Source organism: Chaetura pelagica, unplaced genomic scaffold (assembly GCF_000747805.2).
Source record: "Chaetura pelagica isolate M959 unplaced genomic scaffold, ChaPel_1.0 scaffold479, whole genome shotgun sequence".
NCBI lineage: Eukaryota > Metazoa > Chordata > Aves > Apodiformes > Apodidae > Chaetura > Chaetura pelagica.
In genome coordinates this window covers 116972-139129 of record NW_009954537.1, presented here as the reverse complement: position 1 = coordinate 139129, position 22158 = coordinate 116972, and the positions used below count along the sequence as shown (strand labels likewise).

Genomic DNA, 22158 nt, shown 5'->3' with positions numbered 1-22158 from the left:
TCCCTACAGAGCCATCTGTGAATCTCCCTTCTTCCCTATGTGGTCTGGCAGCTATTTTCAAAAGCCACCAAGGCTTCCTTTTCCAGAGGACTACAGAAAAACATGGGTTGGTTTGCTGTTGCTCTCTTCGTTTGCACAAGGGGTGCACCACACCCACAAGCTCACCCTGAGCATTTTAAGCTCTCAGTAACAGCAGAGTAAATGCCCCTTCTGCACTGCCAGCTCTGAATAATACCATCACCCTTAGTGGCTCAGCACCCACTTGCTTCTCCGCCTAGCCTAGCGGAAGCACTGTTGATGTCAGCTCCCCCCAGTGGTTTTTTTTTCTTGTTCAGGTGTTCTGTTGATCTGTGTGGTCAGGGGGAAGGCAGCACTGTTGGGAGGGTGGCAGCAGACAGCAATGACAGCCTTGTTCCGTTGTAGGTGATGGGCATGTGTGGAAACAGTTCGGCTACTTGCAAAATTTTAGGTCATCTTTCACTTGAAACACTGAGATTCAGATTATTCTGTTAATTGCGTTTCTTTCCAATTCCAAATTGCCCAGCATTTTCATCAGTCAGTGTGCTTTTAAACAGCAGGGTAAGTTTGGCTTGGGTGTACGTACCTGAAGCACTAGGGGGGAGTTCATTTGTGAGGCAGAAAATTTTGGTCCAAGAGCCTTTATCTCATGAACATCAGCCAGGAGAGTTTTTATCAAAGGGAGAAGAGTAAGAGTTGGTTTTCCATTTAAACCTCAAATCATGGCTGGGATTTGAGAGAAGGGAGGAGGAGGTGCTGCCTAGATTCATGATCAGCTAATTACTCTTGTTGCATATATTTCTGTGAACCTTCTCAAGCTGACTATCACATTTATACTGCAGGACCAATTGACAAGAACAGAGTGTTACCACTCTCACTTCAGCAAGCTGTGTTTCTCATTACTTTATTCTATGGGTTTCTTGCCTTCCCAAATCAAATAGCAATTAGCTTTTTAATTACTAGTATACCAATGGAGCCAAAGTAGATGGCTGTGGGTGTTTGAGAAACAGCCAATTAACTGCTTCAGCTTTCTAGATTTACATAATCTTGTGTCTTTACAGTAGCTGCTTAATGTCATCATTTCAGTCCAATGCCACTAAAGGAGTGGCATTGTTGATGGAACTGACATTGTCTACACATGCTGGCTGATAAAAAAAGTCTGACTGACAGCTGGAGAAAGATGATAAAGGTTGTTGGTTTTAATCCTTCTGCCGTGAACTTCTGTCTCATGGAATGAGCACAGTTGCAGTTCTGTGGGTGCATTAACAAAAACAAACCCCAAAGCTAGGCAGAATGATGAATGGCCTCTTGTGATTGCTTGCATTCACTGCACATATTTTTCTGAAGCACACCCTTTGCATGACATTAGTCACACAAACAAACCAAACTACTAAAACAGCTTTGCCTTCCTCTGTCAGAAATACTATCACCAGCTGTAGCCTTAAATATCACCTGCTAACATGGTTTTAAATTACTTTCTTTGTTACTATAAAGCCTTGTTTTCCCTGTCTTCAATAGAATAGAACTGTTTTCAGACAACAGTGAGTATTTTATGAAGTAGCCAATTGAAGTTAACTAGAAGGGATGGGGAGAAGTGCAGGGTTTATCAAGGTTGCTTCTAAGCAGAGCTTCTTCCATCTAGCCCATTTTTCTATCATGCTTGATTTGAAGTTTGTCATGGAGATGGTAAGAGTAGAATGCTGATGCAGTCCAGTTTTTTTATCTGATGTGAGGAGCTGACCACTAACCTTCCAAGAAGTGTGGGGAGTTTTTGAAGTCACAACATTACTATAGCAAGGAGCAGAGAAAAACTCTACTAGCTGAGTTATCTTGCAGTGATCAGGCTACAAGAGAGAATGAAGCATGGGGCCTATGCTTGGCAGGAATAGTTTGTCCTGTGGGTAGCTGATACTTGGAAGCCTGGACCTCTGCAAACTCCTTTTCTGCCCTCCAAAGAAAAATGGATCTTGAGTTTCATTAAACAATCTAAGGTTTCAAGCATTCCTACCTGTACAACAGCTTTTCTTTTCCATTAAATATTTTCTGGTAGAGGCTTGTCACTTTAGCTCCCTCCTTTAAATATGAAAATACTGTTACCTATGTCAAGAGAGTATTTCTGATATTGTCAGGGCCACTGAAGGACTGTTTTCACAAACTCATTTTCCTTTGGCTGGGCCTATTTATGGTCAGTTTGTTTTTTATCTCTCCTGAAAGAAAGAAAATTCTTACACTGCTGTGAACTGATCACTTGTAACTGTTCACTTAGAGAATACAGAAGCTCATAGCTAAGACCAGTACCATCCCTTTATTTTCCTGCAAATTTGGATGAAAAATGGATGAAGAGTGGCTGAGGGAGCTGGGTCTATTTACTGAAAGGAAAAGGAGGCTGAGGGGAGACCTCATTGCTCTCTACAACTACCTGGGGGGACATTATAGAGAGGTAGGTGTTGGTCTCTTCTCACGAGTAAGTAGTGATAGGCCTAAAGATACACTAGAGGAGATTTAGGCTGGATGTTAGGATTTTTTTTTCTCTGAAAGGGTTGTCAAGCATTGGAACAGGCTGCCCACAGAGGTGGTTGAGTCACCATCCCTGATGTGTTTGAAAGTCATGTAGATGTGGTGCTTGGGGATATGGTTTAGGGGTGAATGTGGTAAGAGCAGGGTTAATAGTTGGACTTGATGATCTTAAAGGTCTTTTCCAACCTAAATGATTCTATGTATCCATAGCACACTTGTTTTTTTGCTTTTATCTTAGCTTTAATAATGATAATACATTCCCTTATGTTTGTGCTGTTTGCGTATGCTGAAATTATGAAGTGTTTGTGAGGTAAAAATCTCTCAGGAAGGGATTTTGTCTCAGTATCAATCAAGCAAGTTGTTCCATAGGTGAAGTCCCAGCAGTCTGATTTCCTTTGCATTCATGATCTTTGCCTTTTTCTTTGCTCAGTAACCACAGCTTCTCTATTTTGACTCTCTGAGCCCTGGTGTTGGGTAGGAAACAGCCAGGCTGTGTCTGGTACCTTCAGGGACACTTGCAAATTGGCTGGTGAGCAAGGACACAGACCAGCTGGCTGGTGATGGAAGAGCAGTGTGGAGCAGTGGTGGGAAGGCAGCGTGTCTGTCATCACAGCCAGAAGTGGTGCTCTCTGGTGGGACTTACAGAGGGACTGTTGTAGGTTCAAGAGCCATTTGTGGAGAGCCATCCTTTGCCATGTCTCCTTCCACTGAAGTATTTTGATATAGCTCTTAGTATGTCTATCTGACTCTCCTGGCCTGTACTGAAGGGGGAGCTACCTTCTGCTGCTGGCCTAAGATCAGGCATGTTTTAGCTCAAGAACTCATTGTTTTCTGCCACAGACTGGTGCTGCCAGCTCAGCTGCTGGTATGAGGGCCACATCCCCAACATCCTCCTTCTTAAGGGGAAAAAAAACAACACAACCCAAACTTCAGGATTTCATTCAGAGAAAAATGCCCTGAATTTAATAAGAAATACCAAGTCAATAACATGGCAAGAGCTGTTTCAGAGCCTGCAGAATGCCTGACAGCAGATCAGATCCCAGCAGTGCTGAGAGTGAATGAGAAACTCAGGGCTACTCCTGCTGCCTTTACAGCTAACTGGGAAATAATCTGAAATCTTGCTTTCACTTCATTGTTTTCCTTCCTCTATTTGAATCAATATGGAGAAGGACTCTGTGGAGTATTGTATGGCAGTGGAGACAGTAGATCTGCAGGGCTGAAGGGAAGTGCTGTAGTGCCTTTGGAAATAAAATGAATAATTACACCCATCCATATGTGGCCTTCAGTGTCTAATTCTCCGTGGCCTCAAAAAAGGTGAAGTTCTTTGGGGGCTGCCCTGCTGGAGAGCAGGGTAGGAGAAAGGCACCTGGGGGTCCTGGTGGACAGGAGGATGCCCATGAGCCAGCAATGTGCCCTTGTGGCCAAGAAGGCCAATGGCATCCTGAGGTGCATTAGAAAGGGGGTGGTTAGTCGGACAAGAGAGGTTCTCCTCCCCCTCTATTCTGCCTTGGTGAGGTCACATCTGGAGTATTGTGTCCAGTTCTGGGGCCCTCAGTTCCAGAAGGACAGGGAACTGCTTGAAAGAGTCCAGAGCAGAGCCACAGAGATGATGGAGTGGAACATCTCCCTTATGAGGAAAGGCTGAGGGAGCTGGGTCTCTTGAGCTTGGAGAAGAGGAGACTGAGGGGTGACCTCATCAGTGTTTACAAATATGTTAAGGGTGTCAGGAGGATGGAGCCAGGCTTTGTTCAGTGATGACCAGTGATAGGACAAGGGGAAATGAGTGCAAACTGGAACATAGGAGGTTCTGTGTGAGTATCAGGAAGAAATTCTTCCCTGTGAGAGTGACAAAGCCCTGGGACAGGCTGCTGAGAGAGGCTGTGGAGTCTCCTCTGGAGACATTCAAACCCACCTGGACACGTTCCTGTGTGATGTGCTCTGGGTGACCCTGCTCTGGCAGGGGGGGTGGACTTGGTGATCTTTCAAGGTCCCTTCCAACCCCTGGGATTCTGTGATTCTTGATCAGTCCTTCCTCCTCAAACCATGGAATGAAAAAAATCTCTTGCTTGTTGCTGTTTTTTGCTTGTTTGTGTTTTTTTCCCTGCAAATGTAGGACCAAATCAAAAGCTGTTCTAAAATGGTGGAGATGCTGAACACAAAGGAATTCTTGCTGCCTGTGCCACTTCTGAATTTTGTCCAGGGACTGATTTCATGAGAAAACTGAAAGAAGACTTTGTGTGTGTTAACAGCAGTGCAGAATAAATCTGTGTTTTAGTTCAGACTGCTCACCAGAAAGTGACATTTATATAACAATCTTCCAGTAGGTGTGTTATGTTTTACTAGAAGCCAGTTCAAATAAAGCTTATGTAATTTATAATGGCCTATTCCACAACACTTGCTAGGTTGAAAAGAGCCAACTAATAAAGACATATTGACTTACAGAATTACTTAGGGGGCTAATAACCCTTTGAGCATGTGGGTCTGGGTTTAATAAACTTCAGGTCTGCTTTTTGTTCATTTAAACAGGAAGGATCTGATATTGAGAATGGCTGAGCACTCAGAATTGCTGCTAAAATCGATGGCATGCGTTCAACACCTTGGAAAACCAACTCCTAAATCAATGTCAATTAGTTCTGAAGTCAAACTAGTTGAGCTGAGGAGACTGAGAAAGCTCAGGGGATTCTTAACTGGGCATATGGAAACTCTTAAGTCCAATTATGGGTGATAGCCTTCTTGCTATCACCTCTGGGAGTCTGGCTGGAAAATAGGTTCAGGTCTGTCTCTGCTTCTCACTACCCTCTGCCCCTCAAGTGGAAATTTTAAAAATATATTTTAACCAAAACCTTGACTTTCTGCTGAAATAAAAAGAGCAGGACATAATTTGACAATTTGTAATAGTAATTCCCAAGCGCTTAATACCGAAAGGAAACAGCAATTATGGGGTTTTCAGTGAATGAGTGTCCACTTCATGGAGAAAAAAATTGTTTAGTGGTTGGCTCTGTGTCGTGTTCTTACACAGAAAACATTTAAAACTAAGGGGCTGATGGACTACAGTTACAGGACTCCTTTCTCACAGAACTGCTCCTTTGCAGATGGGGTTGAGACACGTTTGTCAACGGGGAGTTTTTGTTTGTTCAGTGCCAAACCTGCCCTAATAAGTTCTGCCAGCTTCAGCCCACATCTGCATGCTTGTTTCCTCCTTGCTTACACACGTGTTCATGGACACACATGTGTATCCATCAGGAACACTCAGGAGCATCCCAGGCACCTAACTAACCTTTCTGGGATACAGGGCTTTCTCGAGAGCTTCATGAAGCTCCAGGAGAAGTCTCTATTTCCACAGTAATATGTGTTTCCTCAAGGTGTCTTTGTCTGAGTAGCATTGCTTGGTTTGGTCCTAAAGTTTTCTTACCCCTCATTAACTGTTTTGTTTGTTAGATATGTCACTGAAACAATCTGCTGGCAATGAGGAGCTGTGAGGGAGTGCAGAGAGATCTGTTTGCATTGATTGGGCAAATCCTGCAGCATTTTCCATTTCTTGGTTAGCTCACCCTTGATCTTCCTCCTGAGTCACTGGCACCTCTGAGGCCTTGGCAGGCCAGGAGGTACCTGGTGGTTGGTGCTGTCAAACCCATCCATCACCTGTTGTAAAATGATGGAAAGAGTGGAAAAGGCTGCTCCTTGCCTTGGCAGCAGGCCAGCACTTTCCTGTCTCCATCCATTTCATTACAGGTTTCTGAAGTCAACCCTGAGCGTGGTGTAGCTTCCATTTCTACTGTCAAGCTGTCAAATATTGTCCAACTTCAGCACGGCTGTAGCACAGCGTTGTCTTCAGCCCTTAGGACAATAGCACCAAATGGCCCATGGCTGGATGTCATCTGAAGGGCTGGGGCTGCTGAGGTGGCTCGGGCAGCCTTTCCTCAGACATCTCTCCCAAAAACACCATGTTCACTGGGGCATGAGCATGGCCAAGCAGCCACGGGCTGAGGGCTAGAGAGGAGCTGGGGGGAAAGGGGAAGGAAGGAGGTAGGAGCAAGCACAGGCACCCACTGCCAGGTGAATCACTGCTCCTTTTGCTTCTGCAGTGTGGTGAGGGCCAAGACCGAGGGGCCTTGTCAGCTGGTGAGCAGTTTAAGCAGTGAGTTTTGTGTGATTGCTCTTGATCATTTTTCCAACCACACTGAAAGCTGCATCGTATGGAAGTGGAAATCAGGAGGGGTTGTCAGTGTAACTGCACGAACAGGCAGCTGCATGGGCAAATTCTTCCAAGTTCAAACTCAGCTTGTGTTATGGAGAATGCGTTTTTACCAGTGTAGCTTTGGCTGAAAGGGGAAGGTAGCACAGAAGTTTGTGGTTTCACACCCACTGGTGTGTTCTTTGGGGTTTGTATGTGCAGACGGTGGGTCTGCAATGCGGTGCTGTTGCCCGGGGGGTGACCTGCCGCTCCCCTGCCTTCCTTTTCAGCAGCAGAGCAAGCCTGAAGGCAGTAGCCCCTTGCATGTGGTGCTGCAACAGCATGTTCCTTTGTGGACCATGATGGTCTGAGCCCTGCTCCTCACCTGAGGGCTGGAGACTGGCTGTGGCCAGGCAACATCTGCTGGAACATCTTTGCAGAGTCACTGTGCAAGGACTCAGTGCCTACAGCCCCTCTGGGTGCACCTCAGCAGGACAGTGACCGTGTGGCCTGGCCTGTCTATGACACCCAGAGATCAAGGCTGCCTCGTGCACTCCCATCCATGCAGTCTTGAAGGAACAAGTGTCCTGGGTCCTTCTGGACCCAGTGGGAGGTGGGTGACCCTGACCCTGTGGCCCTGTGACCTTGGGGATCATTCTGTTCAGTCACGTTTCTTTAATAAAACTACTAACCAGAAGAACAGCTGTTGGGATTCAGTCTCACAACCCTACGTTAAAAACCATGTTGGCAAGTTTGACCTGGCCTGCTTACCCTTGGTCTGGTTTTACTGTGTCAGAGGTAATTATCTGGCAAAGAAAAACTAAGCATCTGGTGGTATTTCAGGGAGAAACAACCAGCTCAGAACATGAACCACAGAAAATATTGGTCTTGTCTCATTTTCAAAGTCCTCTCTCCTCGCAGTTCATCGGAGTTTTTTGCTTTCATGAGAAATGTTGGATCTGGATTTAATGGGGATTTCTGAATTTGTGAAATGCATACTGGAAGTGCTCCTGTGGTCAGCAAGGGTTCTTACAACCATATTTCATGTATGAGGAGGAAGAAGGAAGATTTCCACCATACGTGCAGGAATATTTCTCAACGAAGGAGTTTCCCCATCCGCGTTGCCAGCATGAAAGTCTCTTCAGAGGATGTCAGCTTGGGGCTCCACCACACATCTGCTTCTGCTCCCTGCTGTCAGGAAAGACAGATACTTAAGCATATTTAATACACCCTCTAGTACTTGCTGCTCTTGTTCTGTTAACTTTCATTCCTGAAGTACTTGCAGGCCCCAGGCAAACCCAGGAACCCAGCTGTGCCACGGTTGCTCTGAAAGCAGAAGAAAAAGATAATCTTTCTCTGAGGAGGCTGTGGCTGAGGATATCTCTTTCAAACCTACAGAAGGGAGCTTGAGATTCTGAAATGGGAGTCTGTGGCGGGTTAACTGACTTCTGTTTCCTGGACTAATGCCTGGGATCAAAATGTCCACACTGCTTTTAGGATGAAGTGACTGCTGCTGGTCTGGCCTTGAGGATGCTGAGCCATGCCCTGGCTGCTACATCAGGGTGTTCCAAGGAGAGCTGGGTCTGGAGCTGGTTGTCTGCAAGAGGTTACTGAGTAGGATGAGACTCTTCAGCAGGGAAAAGAAATATCTGAAAGGATACAGGATAGAGGTTTACAAACCCAGTACTGGCACAGAGAGAGTGGGTGGGAATCAACTATTCACCATTTACTAACTTAGAGCTAACTGAGAGTAAAATAGGCAATAGGAAAAAAGTGCTTGAGATCCTCAGCTGAAAAGAGGTCAAATCCTTGATGATCAAGCAAAACTGAAATCCACTCAGATGAGGCCTGAGCAAGCAGGGTAGGGCTCCTTGTCCTGTCTTTGGGACTCGGTGCCTGGGGTCATTCTAGACCTGCTCTGGATTTACTGAAGGGCACCACTTTTTGACATCTGCCCTATGAAGGGTAGGAATTCTTAGCAGTGACTGCTGGTGGTGGGAAGGAGGTGTCAAGGGACCCCTCTATGTCTTCTCTGATTCCTATGCTCTGTCCTCAAGCACTCCTTGATGGCTATGATCAATACCAGGATACCAGGATGGATGGACCTCTAGTCTGAACCCTGAGGGGCTCTTCTGTCAACATTAGAAGAAGCAAAATGGAAGCCTTCCTGCTGAGGAGTGCAGCAGCCTGGGCAGCAGGCTGACAGGAGCACATGGATCCAGAAGAGTGAGGGGAATTCACCAGCCGGACACTGGTGCTGACTTCATGTTGTGGATAAACAGTTCCCTATTTTTCCTGAGGGTGTGCTGCTTTACTCCTGGCCAATAATATGGGAATGAAGAAAAAGAAAAATCAATATTCCACACACAGACACAGTCCAGTTCTTATGAATGAGGTTGATAACTGAAAAAAACCCAAAACACACCCAAACCCCAAACAAACAAACAAAAAACTGAGGCTACCTGCTTCAGGAAGCATAAACCTCTATTTCTGAGCTAGCACTGAAGTAGAGCTTCTGGGACCTACCTGTGTTGGTTCCTCATCCTCATGCTAGGAGTAGGTGTATACCCCTGGTGGAATGAGCCAAGCTGGCCTCCAGAGGGGTGCAGAGGAGCCCCTGTCTTTCCCCATCAGGCCAGGAGACACACTAAATTGAACAGGTGTGGGGTCCTGGGATGTCTGGTACAGCAAAGACCCCTTTTGACCAGCAGGTTTTCTCCCAGGCTGTGCCCAGCCCTGGATTCTGGCCACCAGGCTGGTGCCATGTCCTCTGAGAGGAGCTGGAGGGGAAGAAGGCCAGCCTGGCTGAACAGAGAGCTTTGGTTGGAACTCAGGAAATGAAGGAGTTTTTGGCCTTTGGAAGGAAGGACAGGCAGCTGAGAGAGATTACTGTTAGGCTGTGCAGGGAGAAAATTAAAAGGGCCAAAGCCCAATCATAGCTTATAATCTAGCTACTCCCATAAAAGACAATGAAAAAAGATACATCTTTCTATAAATACAGAAGCAGCAAAAGGAGAATCTCCACCCTTTATTGGATGCATGGGGAAACAGTGACAAAGGATGAAGAAAAGGCTGAGGGACTTAATTAATGCCTTCTTTGCCTCAAACTTCAGTAGTAAGACCAATTGTTTGCTGGGAACCTAGCCCCCTGAGCTTGAAGACACACATGGGGAGCAGAATGGAGCCCTCATCATCCAAGGGTGATGGTTAACCACCTGTTATACGACTTAGACACACACAAGTCTATGGGGCTGGATGGGATCCACCTAAGTGTTCTGAGGGACCTGGCTGAAGTGCTCACTGAGCCACTTCCCATCATTTGCCAGCAGTTCTGGCTAACCAGGGAGGTCCCAACTGACTGGAAGTTGGAAAATGTACATAAAGGGCAGGAGGGAAGGTCCTGTAGGCTTGTCAGTCTGACCTCACTGCTGGGGAAGGTTATGGAGCTGATTATCTTGGGTGCCATCACAAGGCAATCAGGCCCAGTCAGCTTGGGTTCATGAAAGGCAGGTCCTGCTTGATTAACTTCATCTCCTTCTATGACAAGGTGGCCTGCTTAGTGGATGAGGGAAAGGCTGTCAGTGTTGTCTACCCAGACCTCAGTAAAGCTTTTGACACGGTTTCCCACAGCATTCTCATGGAGAAACTGGCTGCTCAGGGCTTGGATGGGTGTGTGCTTCACTGGGTAAAGCACTGGCTGGATGGCTGGGCCCAGAGAGCTATAGGGAATGGAGCTCAGTCCAGCTGGTGGCCAGTCACAAGTGGTGCTCCCCAGGGCTCTGTGCTGGGGCCAGTTCTCTTTAGTATCTTTAGCAGTGACCTGGCTGAGGGGATCCTGAGCACCCTCAGTAAGTCTGCAGATGACACCAAATTGGGTGGGAGTGCTGATCTGCTTGAGGGCAGGAAGGCTCTGCAGAGGGATCTGGACAGGCTGGATGGATGGGCCAAGGGCAATTGTATGAGGTTCAAGAAGGCCAAGTGCTGGGTCCTGCACTTGGGTCACAACAACCCCATGCAAAGCTACAGGCTTGGGGAGGAGTGGCTGGAGAGCTGCCTTGAAGAGAAAGACCTCTCAGGTGGTTTAGACCACAAGACCTCTGGAGAGGCATGACACCAAAGATGCAAAAGCATTCAGTTCTGGCATGATGCTGACCATACTAGGACAGTGGGAATCTTACCACTCATGTCAGAGGGCTCAGAGTTATGCCAGCTTTGACCATGTGTGGACATCTTAGCCGTGGGGTCTGAACAAGAAGGAAAGCCCCAGTGGAACAATATTCACGTATAGATGGCTTTGGGTGGGTCTACACATGGTGGCCACTGTGCATGGATGATGAAAAGTCATGTTATTCCTTTCCCTTCTTTCCTAGAGGTTATGCTCATGATCCAGGGAGAACAGTTCCACAAAGCAGAATGTAGCTGAAAGGAAATACACCAGACACATCAAAACCAACGCATTTAATAAAATAAAACCATTTTTTTTTCCCCTTCCCTAAAAGTTGTGTTAAAAAGATGTAAATATACATTGGTTCAAAACAGATAGAAAGGTCCTTGTTCTGGGGTTACGTCATCAGTTTTCAATTAGACAAATGTATTTGAGGGATTGGACTGAATAGGCCAGGCAAGCTTTTTCTCCTTTGCCTCTCTGTTAAAAGCATCATAGATGGAATCTTTGGTGACAGTTTTGGCTGGAGCTGGGATTTCTGCAATCCCAACATGGTTTTTTTTGGCTATCCTGGAACTGGTGGTGATAGTGTATGCGTTGCTTCTGTAGCATTTCATGGCAGACATACAAAAAGTTTCTTTCATCCCTCTTCTGAAGTTTGCATTATACAGGGAGTAGAGGGTTGGCTTAGAGGCTGAAGAACTAAAAGAAATCCAGGTGATGGCCAGGAAAACCAGGGAGCTCTTTCTGTAGTCTGTTTCCTGTGGGTGCCAGAGCTGTACCACATAGAAAGGGAGCCAGGACAGGAGAAACAATGAGTTTAGCATTAAGAACATCTTGACAGTTTTCACCTTTGTTCTTGGAACAATGTTCGTTGTCCTCCTGACAGTCCTGCCATCGGTGCCTATTCTCCAAATGTACTTGATGACCTTCTGGTAGAAGAGGATGATGAGGATGGATGGGATCAGAAACACCACCAAGAGCTGGATAATACTGTAGGCAGCTCCTTCCCAGGAGCTGGGGAGAAAAAAGTTGCAATGGTCCTCGCTGCTGGAGCCATAGAAGAAGAAAGCTGGTGATGCAAATGCAGCATCAAACAGCCAGGAGGCCAGAATCATTTTCTTGGCTTTCTCCCTGGACACTTTGAAGCTCAGGGGGTAGACAATCGTGTAGAATCGATCCACACATATAGAGAGGAGCACATATATCTGGACTCCAGGGGTGAGGTACTGAATGTACCTCACCAGCTTGCACATCCCGCTCCCCAGTGCCCACCTGCCCCAGGTAAACTGGAGCAGCACGAAGGGCGTGCTGGCCACACTGCTGAGAAGGTCTGCACAAGCCATGGAGACAACAAAGTAGTTGGTGGTGGATTGTGTCCTCCTGCTCCTGTGGATCACTAAGCAAACCAGGGAGTTTCCAAGGACAGAAACCAGCCACAGGGCTCCCAAAACCATGCTGGCTGCTGCAATCTCCCCTGGCCTCAGTTCATACTGCAAGACAGTGTGGTTCCTGCTTGAGCTGGGTCCTGTGGGTGACTCTGTGCTCTCATAGGCAGCAGGAGGAATGGAGGTTTCAGGGTTGCTCTTGTTCTGCAGCAGGAGCAACAGGGTAGGGAGCAGAAAAGGACCACTGCTGTTATCCATGCTGTGGGCAAACGTGGCCACCTCTTGTGCTCAGGCTGCCTCAAGAGAAAAGAGAAAAGGTTACCTTTAGCAAGTAGGTATCAAAAACTTACCTGAACCAATGAAAGATAATTTGAAGTGGTATACACATCTTTAAAAGTAGTAGATTTCAGAGAAATGGTCAGAAATATATGTTGAGACTGTCTGGTATAGCAGAGGTCATTGAGTTTCATGGTGATTGTTATGAATGGCCTGTTTGAGGACAGGCATTTCTGTCTTCTGAAAGATAAATGTCTGCTTTTTAGACTGTTGGGTTTTTTTACCTGCATGTATTCTAGTGTGACCTCTGCCTTTGTGGGCTAAGCACTGAAATACTGCTTCTGGGATCTAGCTGTAGGCAGTCCTTAGTGACAGTCATGGTGCACACGATGGTGTGTGGTAGCTATGACCTCCTGTTTGAAAGAGATCTAGTCAGATGGCTGACTTGATCCAAGCTGATCACAGAGATAAAAAGGAATAATACTAGTTAGTTGTGGTTCTGCAGATACAAACACCATGCTGGAGGCTAATGCTCCAAAAAGTGTCCTTTCAATCATGGTTGTGATATGCAAAGCCTCTTATTCAAAATAGAAAGTCTTTTCCTGTGGGTATATTGTGTGAATGCTGAACTCCAGAGTATTGATACTGTGCAAGATAAATCAGAATTCAGTTAATGGCCAGAAGAAGATCATAAAGTTCATCCCAGAAGCCAAATGGGCAAGTTTAAAAAGCCACCACCATCCTCCTCAGCTTTCCAAGTGATCCAAATTTCCAGCTTTGCTTTCTGAGGTTTTTTTCAGTGTTTTGCTCCTGCTTTTTGTTCTGCCTACTCTAGCTCTGCATCCACCACCAATTACTTTCTCCTTGTCTGCCCACACAGAGTGCAGCCTGAAAGTGCAAAGCTACTAGATAGACCTGGAATCTTGCTCCTTGCACTGTTTTGTGTGTCATCTCCAGTTAATGCAACACAAAACAGTCAGATGTGGAAGAGGATAAGCTGTATTAATGGCTTGGTGCAGTTTGGGTATGGTGGAGATTTTTTTTCCCCTCTGGCTTTTGAGGCCCCGTATTCATAAGCTGCACTTAATATAACACTGTGTTTTGCATGAACAGGCTGGATGTACAACCAGCTGGACAGCAGAGGCATAAATTTAGCATCCTTGAAAATGCAGAGAGTGTGTTGGAGAGCAGCAGGGCACAGCTGCACGGGCACAGCCAGCCTGGGCAGCCCCAGCAGGGCTGCTTCTCCTCCTCCTCCTCCTGCACTCCTCACACCATGCCCAGCTGCTGTCTCTGCATCATCAGGAAGTGGGTCAGTGCCTGAGTCACTCCCAGAGCAGCTGGCCTTCCTCAGCAGCTTTTGCCTGCAGGTCAAGTCTGAGAGCTGAGAAAACACCTCAGGTGAGGTTGGGCTCCTGGCTGAAGCACGAGGCCAGTAACGACTGGGTTTGTTTCAGTGGGGTGTGTTAAACAAGGGATTTTGCATGGCACCCACCATAACACTCACAGACAGACCTAGAAGTGGGTGTTGTGGTGGTCAAGTTGCCAGCTGCCTGCAAGAGGCACCCAGATATCATCCACCTTCTGCTGGAGGGCCACGGGTGCACCCTAACCTGGCCTTTGCTTCCCCCTCGTCCTCACTTGCCTTCCCTCATAATTTTCTCAGTGGCCTTGCCTGGCAGATGATTCCTGCTTTCTCAGACAGTTCCTGCTTGCTTTTCCCCACCCTCTGTCAGATGGATCTGCTCCCCTGGAGATGTCCTGCCACCATCAGCTGTCTGCAGGGTATTTGGGCTTCTGTTTCTGGCAGAGCAGAGGACACACAGACAGTCCAATTACATGTTAGAATTATCTATAATAGAATAATACGTGTGGAGCACATTAACCAGACAGAAAATAACATTGTGGACTAATTTTCTTCCTTAAGTTCCCTTCTTGCCCTACAGCAGTATGGGTCATTTGAAGATAGCCAGCTGTACAAATTAAGCTCCATAGAAGAATAACCAGATGAAGCTTCTTGACCAATACTGAAGACTGGTGGAAGTCAGGTTCAGGAATGAAATTACCTTCCTAAACTATTAAAATATGCAGGCTCTAACACTGCTCTAGGGCCCTTTCTCCTGGTGAGCCAAATCTGCTGTCTGTGTCTGTTCAGACCTGAGATGTTTAGTTAAGCAGGCAGGTAAACCCAAAAATAGTCCCAGAGTTGTAGCACTCAAATAGCATTTATTTTTTTTAACCTGTTGCATTTTGCCTGAAGGTCAGCCCAGCCTCCATGCCTTTGAGAAGACAGGAATTCAGCAGCCCCAGAAAAGGTGTAACACCCTCAGAAGCATGTGTGGAGAGCTAACCAGTGGGTGCCTACGAAGGCAGCAGAATGGCCAGAGATGTATCCAGCTCTTGTGTTGGAGCTTTGCTAACAGAGGAAGCAGCACCTGAATGGGAGAAACCTTCCTATTTGCCACTCTTCACCAGAGGCCATATAAGTCATAGAATCACAGAATGCCAGGTTGGAAGGGACCTCAAGGATCACCTGGTCCAACTTTTTTAGGCAATACTATAGTTCATATGAGGTGGCTCAGCACCCTGTCAAGCTGAACTTAGAACTGTCCAATGTGGGGGAATCTACCACTTCCCTTGGGAGACTATTCCAATGTTTGATTGTCCTCATGGTGAAAAGTTTACCACTTCTGCCCAATAGGAATCTCCCGAGGAGCAGCTTTTGCCCATTACCTTTCTCCATCTCCTTGGCAGCCACCCTTCAAGTACTGGGACATGATGATAAGGTCTCCCCTAAGCCTTCTCTTCTCAAGGCTGAACAAACCCAGTTTGCTCAGCCTCTCCTCATACAGCAGGTCCTCCAGTCCTCTGATCATCCTTGTGGCCCTTCTCTGGACCCTCTCCAGCCTGTCCCTATCCTTTCTGTAGAGCAGGGACCAGAACTGAACTGAACTCCAGGTGTGGTCTGACAAGCGCTGAGTAGAGCAGGATGATGACTTCTTGATCTCTGCTGGCGATGCCCTTGGTGATGCAGCCCAGCATCCTGTTGGCTTTCTTTGCCACTGCAACACACTCTTCACTCCTGTTGGGCCTGTTATCCACCAAGACCCCCAGGTCCCTTTCCACAGGGCTGCCCTCCAGCCAGGTTGATCCAAGTCTGGACTGCACTGCTGGGTTACATGTTCCCAGGTGGAAGACCTTACACTTACCATCAAAGAGGGATTTCCTGATGCCACAGTTCCTGTTCTATGGACATAAATTTGCAGTTGGAAGGCCCAAATGCTCCATTTTCAGGGATATCCCTTTGGGTTGATAGCAAAGGAAACACATTCTTGATGACTGTCCCAAACAGATCTGGTACTCAGAGAAGAATTATTTGAGCCACAAGAACTTCATAAAATCACTGTCACACCTGCTTTGCTGTTGCACAAAGCCCATGTGGCATAGTTGCTTTGTATTTGCATGTTTACTGCCCTGTCTAGAAACGTAGTGTCCATTGTAATTTGGAAGAGTAAAACCTAATGAGATTTGCAAAAGAACACAATAAATGGCTTTTTGAATGTTTAATCAAAATAACAAACATTTTATCTCCCAACCACTGTTTTTCAGGGTTAAAAAGGTAGCTAAAAGAAATGGATCATTGTGCATTGCTTAACCTAACACTAGCAGAGGGGTCTTTCTGTTCAAGATATTTCACATCTTTCAATCATAGCTGCAAAACACCAGGCAAGCTTTGGGCCAGCAAATTGCTTCAAAAGCATGAAGCTGATCATGTACTCCATGATCATGTACTCTGTCTGAAGAATATCTCAGGAATAGCTGCCAGACAGGAAGAGAAATACTTTCTCTAACTGAGTTTAATCAACAGTAGAAGTGGGAGTAAATTGAATCAGAATGGGGGGGGGAGCTTTTGTCTGGGTGTAAGGTGCTAGGAGGTGACATTCATCTCTGCCTACATTCACATTAACTACCCTGGGTATGCATTGCCTCACTGTAATCAGCTTTATATAGAAGAGCACAGAGTCTTTTATCCTCTCTCTCTTTCTGGCTGTGTGCATGCTGAGGCCATTTAGTGCTTCTGCTTCCAGTGGAGGAATGCGGATGCACATGCTTTTGTAAGCACACAGGTTCTCTGCCAGTTCTTTTCTCTGCTCATAAAAACACTCAGCTATTTGCCCTGTTCCACTTACAAAGGCTTTTCTATTCTCTGGGCAGCTCTTCTGAGCAAAGCTTGAAAATCTCTTGAGATTGAAGTGTGTTCTTCCTCACTCTCTGCATTCCAGTGCATGGGGATAGAAAACATCTGCCCCTCTTTTAGCAGGAGAATAAAATGTTTTGAATGCAATCAAACTTTGGAGATCCATGCCCAAATTTCATAGCCTGCTGCCTGCTCCTTGGCTCTACACAGTTGATGGAGATTCCTGTTCTGCAGCATGGGTAGCTAAAGATAACTTCACTAGAAGTGGGGATAGGCTGTTTCTTGGATAAAGTAGCTCAACTTACAGTAAATCTTCTGAATTACACTGATGGTGTAAATCAATATATGTTCTTGAACCTTACATCAGCATCTGGGAGCCTCGTTTGTGTTACTGGGTGAGGTCATGAGAGCAGGAAATATGCATGGAATCAGATAAATGAAGGAAATGTTCTTAATCTCCAGCACGTCTCAAGAATATATGTTATATTTGGCTACTGCATGAGCATGAATTTAAACATGATCTTTCTGCTGTATGCTTGAGGAAATTAAGGGCAGGTAGAGAGCCTCTTCACCATCAGACTTTGTTGACTCTTCATGTTCTTGCCTGACTGTTTTAGCAAAGTATTAAAGCTGAGAACAAGGATACAGTACTGCAACACGTGCTGGGATTTTGGCTAATTTGTATTTCTTATACTGGTTGCCCAAGGAATAATCTGTTTTCAGCTTTATCCTTTCAACTGAGCTGAGTAAGTGGTGAGCCATGTAGTAACTACCTAGACCCTAGGGTCCATCTATTGCTTCTGGGTCTATCAGCTCACAAATGGGGTAACTACACTGTCTGTGGACCTGTAGCACTGGGTCTGAGGCCTGGCCTGGGGCATATTCATTAGGGCATGATTCTGACTGACATTCAGGGTTCCAAACCATCCTTAAGGCTCAAGTTTCTGCATATTGGCTGAGTGTCCTTAAGAGGTGGTACCAGCCCTTGAAGCTCTTCATGGTGTTAAAGGTTCAGGTATCAAGGGCTTTTTTCCTGCATCTGAGGTAAATGCATTTTTCTCATGTATTTACAGTGGGTTAAGACTGACACACAGGCAGTTTCTATAGGTCTATTAACAGGAGGTGAGTTGTTGAGACCCAGAAGTTTGTAGATGGATCTGAGCTCTAAGAGTGCACTGATGCTGTTTGTTTTGTTGATGCTTTCCCCTGTTGGCAGTGGAAAGAAGACCTGACAGTAACTGCATATTCCACTTGTACCCAACACCATGCTCTGGCTCAGGGACAGGTAGTGGTAAAATATGAGCCATATTTGTGCTCACCATACCTGGGTAGACACTCTCACCTCATCAGCATCTGCAGAGTGAGGGACCAGGAGTAACTCTCTTCAATCAGGGCTATGCTGGAGGGCACATGGAGTTTTAAACCCTCAGATCTTTAGAGAGGAAGACCTTTCTGAAGAGATAGGCAGGGTCACCTACAGTGTGAAATTAACCCTCCAGTGGCTGTGTGGTAGGGTCATCCATAAGGCCCAGAGGTGACTGAGCCTTCCTTCCACAGACCTGAGATGTGCCAAAGGAATTGTTGGTTTTGCCATGACCTTTTGACAACCTGATTCTTCCATCTGTCTCTTCTGCTCTTGCCCATGGCCTGGTCTGGGTAATCATAGGGGGCACACCCAGCACAGTGCTCTGGCTACTTCCTCATGAGCATAATAATAAGTGCAACACACTGTTTGCAAACAGGTACACAGTGGTTTTCAGTCTCCTATTATAGAGGTAACTTCCCCAAAGTCAAGATCCACAGAGCTGTAAGTGTCCCAGAGATTTATTCTGTCCTCCTACTGCTGTGAATAGTAGGTAAAACTGTAGATTAGCACTGATCTACAAATGATGGCAGAACCCAGATCTGTGCCTGTTGTGATTGTGAGGGCATGAAAAAGTGGGAGCAAGGAGAAGAAGGACTGACCTAATTTCCAACTGTGCTGTCAAAATAGGTTCCACCTACTGGGGTTGTCCAAGAAGAGTATGGAGAAGCTTGAAATCCACCTTTGCAGGCTGCTTGCCTTCCTTAATGGAGACTGATGCTGTCCTTGGACATGGCTGGGCTGGACCCTTTCCTGATTCAGAGACCAAAAAAATAGATGCTCTCTCCCACACAGTTAATTAAATGTTGGCAATACCAGGCCCTGCCCACAACACAGCACTCTCTTCTGCTAAATGTGAGGCACGCAGAGCTTACCAGGGCTGGTTTGCCATGGTGGGTGTTGACAGATAAGCTGTGGTGAATCTCATACTTGCCTGATTTCTCTGCCCATGCCTTGGAAATTCTCACCCTCTCCCCACCAAGTGTCCTCTCCCCCACAGGGAAAATGTGCCAGCAGATTCAGTGAGGACTTGACAGCTTAGCTCATCCTCTCACTACCATTGAGAGCAACATGTCCTCCTAAGACAACCTTAGAGGGTTTTTTGTTGTTGTTGTTGCTTCTATATGAAAAGGTCGTATAGAAATAATTTTTTTCACATCAAATCTTCTAACAGCTGCTTTCTCAGCACACAAGAAGTTAATATGACCACAGGACTGGGATATGGGAGTGCCTGTTGTATGGCTCCTGACCCTTCCCAGCAAGGTGGATCTAGTGCTCAGATGACAACGTGGGTCACCTGTGCCAGATACAGTGGCCAGAGATTGGAAGATCCCTCCAGGATGACTTATCTGATAGGAGTAAGAGGAAAATACCTGAGTGAGCAGTAGGAAAAGGTTCCCATAGGCCTCCATCAGGGGATATAGCCACTAATGAGAGCTTTTAATAGTCTTCCTATACTAGCTTTGCTGGAGAAGCCAGGAGAGCTGAAGACCATGCCAAGCCCATAGTTAGCCTGGACATGCCTGATGCAGAGACAAGTATTGGAAGGGATGTCTCAGCTGAGCTAGGCTCAGGGAGAACAAAAGCCCCTAAGGCAACATACTGGTTTGCTGATTACCCCTGAACTAGAGAAGTCTTATTGGGCAGGGTGCCAGTTCACAGAATCACAGAATTGTAGAACTGTCAGAGTTGGAAGGGACCTCTAGAGATCATTTGGTCTGACTCCCCTGCTAAAGCAGAATCACCTGGAGCACATTACCCAGGGCTGTATCCAGGGGGGTTTTGAATATCTCCAGAGAAGGGGCCTCCACAACCTCCCTGGGCAGCCTGTTCCACTGCTCTGTCACCCTCACTGTAAAGAAGTTTTTTCATCTTTAAATGGAAATTCCTGTGTTCCAGCTTGTGCCTGTTGCCCCTCATCCTGTCCCTGGGAACTACTGAGAAGAGTCTGGCTCCATCCTCCTTGCACCCACCCTTTAGAAGCATTAATAAGGTCTCCCCTCAGCCTTCTCTTCTCCAGGTTAGAGTCCCAGCTCTCTCAGTCTTCCCTGATAAGAGAGATGCTCCAATCCCTCAGTCATCTTTGTTGCACTCCACTGGACTCTCTCCAGTAGTTCCCTGTCTCTCTCGAACTGGGAAGCCCAGAACCAGGCACAATATTCCAGCTGTGGCCTCACCAGGGCAGAGCAGAGGGGGAGAATGACTCGACCTACTGGCCACACTCTTCCTTATGCCCCCCAGGATTCCATTGGCCTTCTCAGAAGAAGGTTGCAAGGACGTGTTGGTTAGCTGTTGGAGAGAAAGTCTAGGGGAAGATGGAAGCTGCTGAGAATGGAGAAATTCCAAACACACCAAACACACAGAGTCATGCTTTGGTACTGGGAGGACTGGGTTTGTGGTGGGGAGGGGGAGCAGCCTCCACGTGAGGATGTTAGGGGATTCTTCTGCATCGTCTGATTGAAACTGCTCTCTAAATTACTGAAGAGGGTGCCTGGTGGGGCTGCAAAGGAAAATGAAGATGGAGTTTCTGTGGTGTGACCCAGCAGGAGGAGTTGCACTGCACAGCTTTGCAAGCAGGTTTCACAGGAGAACTGCAGGGGGGGGGGGTCACAGCCTGCAAGCTCTACTTTAAGCTGAGGAGCAGAACTCCCCAAACATCTCTGAGATATTAAAATTCTTCCCCTTACTGACTCATCTGCCACCAGCCTATTTTAAAATAAACTCATAAACCAACCCTCCAGCAGTCCATATTTAGACACTCCAATAAAAATCAGCTTTTAAGGATGCCTCTGGGTTGGCACCCAGTTTTTCTGCAAACCAAGCCACTTGTTTAAGTGATTAACAGTGGCTTTAGCAATAATAATAAAAAAAACATCTTCAAGAATCACATGGGAAATTCTTTGCCAGAAAGAACTGGCTATGAAACCTGCCTCATACACAGAAATGGCCTTTTGAAAGCAGAAGGTAGTTTTACTTCTCCATTAGTCTGTGGAGCCAACATGCTGGTTGACATGCTGGCAGCCAGCTGGGTAAATGAAAAAATCTTGCTATGCATTCTTAGAGTAGGTGCCTGATTTGGCAAAATCAGGATAGCCTTCTTGCCTCTGCTGGCTGCATAGAAGCAAAGATTACTCTGCCTGTGGTGTTTCCCAGAGTAGCTGTATCCAGGCACCCACACAGAAAAATGGGAGACAGGGCTTCCAGAAGGGATGATTTCAAATAAATGACTGAAAAATACAAAAGCATCTGTTTTAGTGCAATAACAAAAGGAAGGAAGGAGCTGTTTGAGTGTATCTAGAGAGAAGGAAAAAAAAAACCAAACAGATGAGCAAATTTGTCTGCTCCATTTCAGTAAAAGTAATTTCCTGCTTTCATCAAACTGATCGAGTCAGGGGATTGTTTTAAGACAATTAAGTGGCATCATTGAAAAATAATGAAAATACACAGAAAGAATGTAGATTTGTGCAGGAAATAGATATTTTTTTTTCTGCAGTCATTCTACACACCTCTCTGCTCTCAGCAGAATCAGCTTAAAATTCAAGCCCCACAGAGCACTGGCTGTTGAGGAATGAGTCCTCCTTGCTAAAACCCAAGGATCTGACATGCACACAAGCAAAGAGACAGAAGATAATCGACTGGAGATCAGTCTCTGCAAAGAGAGCTCCCCGGTTAGGCACAGCCCTGCTCAGCACAGCCCCTGCCCATCCACATACCTGCTCCAAAGCATCATCCCGGCATCATCTCCTCCTCCCTCTGCTCGGAATCCCAAGGGAAGGCACCCCGGGGGAGGCGCCAATCATCCTGGAAGCCAGGCAGCCGATTCACAGCTGGAGCTGCCTCCGCCCCAGATGTTGGTCAATCTGCTCTGGGGGCTGGGGGTGGGAGAGGACGGGGTCGTTCTACCCCTCTCCTTTGAAGGAGGGGGAAAAAAAAATTAAAAAGAGATGACGTTCGGCGGGGCCGGCTCCTGCTTTTTCAGCGTCATGCGGGATGAGGATCATGGGGCTGTCTGTCCCTCTGGGTGGACCCCCCTCCCCCATCCCCAACCACCACCACCCC

At 46.5% G+C, this 22158-nt stretch overlaps 1 protein-coding gene across 1 annotated transcript; it reads right to left on the bottom strand.

Annotated features, from left to right (window-relative positions):
• Nucleotides 1-11290: 11290 nt before the first annotated feature.
• Nucleotides 11291-15649, bottom strand: GPR19 (G protein-coupled receptor 19). The gene is made up of 2 exons (XM_010004767.1): nucleotides 15630-15649; nucleotides 11291-12521 (listed from the first exon to the last, which is right to left on the bottom strand). The coding sequence occupies exon 2, from the start codon at nucleotides 12518-12520 to the stop codon at nucleotides 11291-11293; it is 1230 nt and encodes a 409-aa protein (XP_010003069.1). The 5' UTR covers nucleotide 12521; nucleotides 15630-15649.
• Between the last annotated feature and the right edge of the window lie 6509 nt (nucleotides 15650-22158).

What these genes read in the sequence shown, in the direction of transcription:
- GPR19 (XM_010004767.1), bottom strand. Translation starts at nt 12,520, where the DNA reads ATGGATAACAGCAGTGGTCCTTTTCTGCTCCCTACCCTGTTGCTCCTG.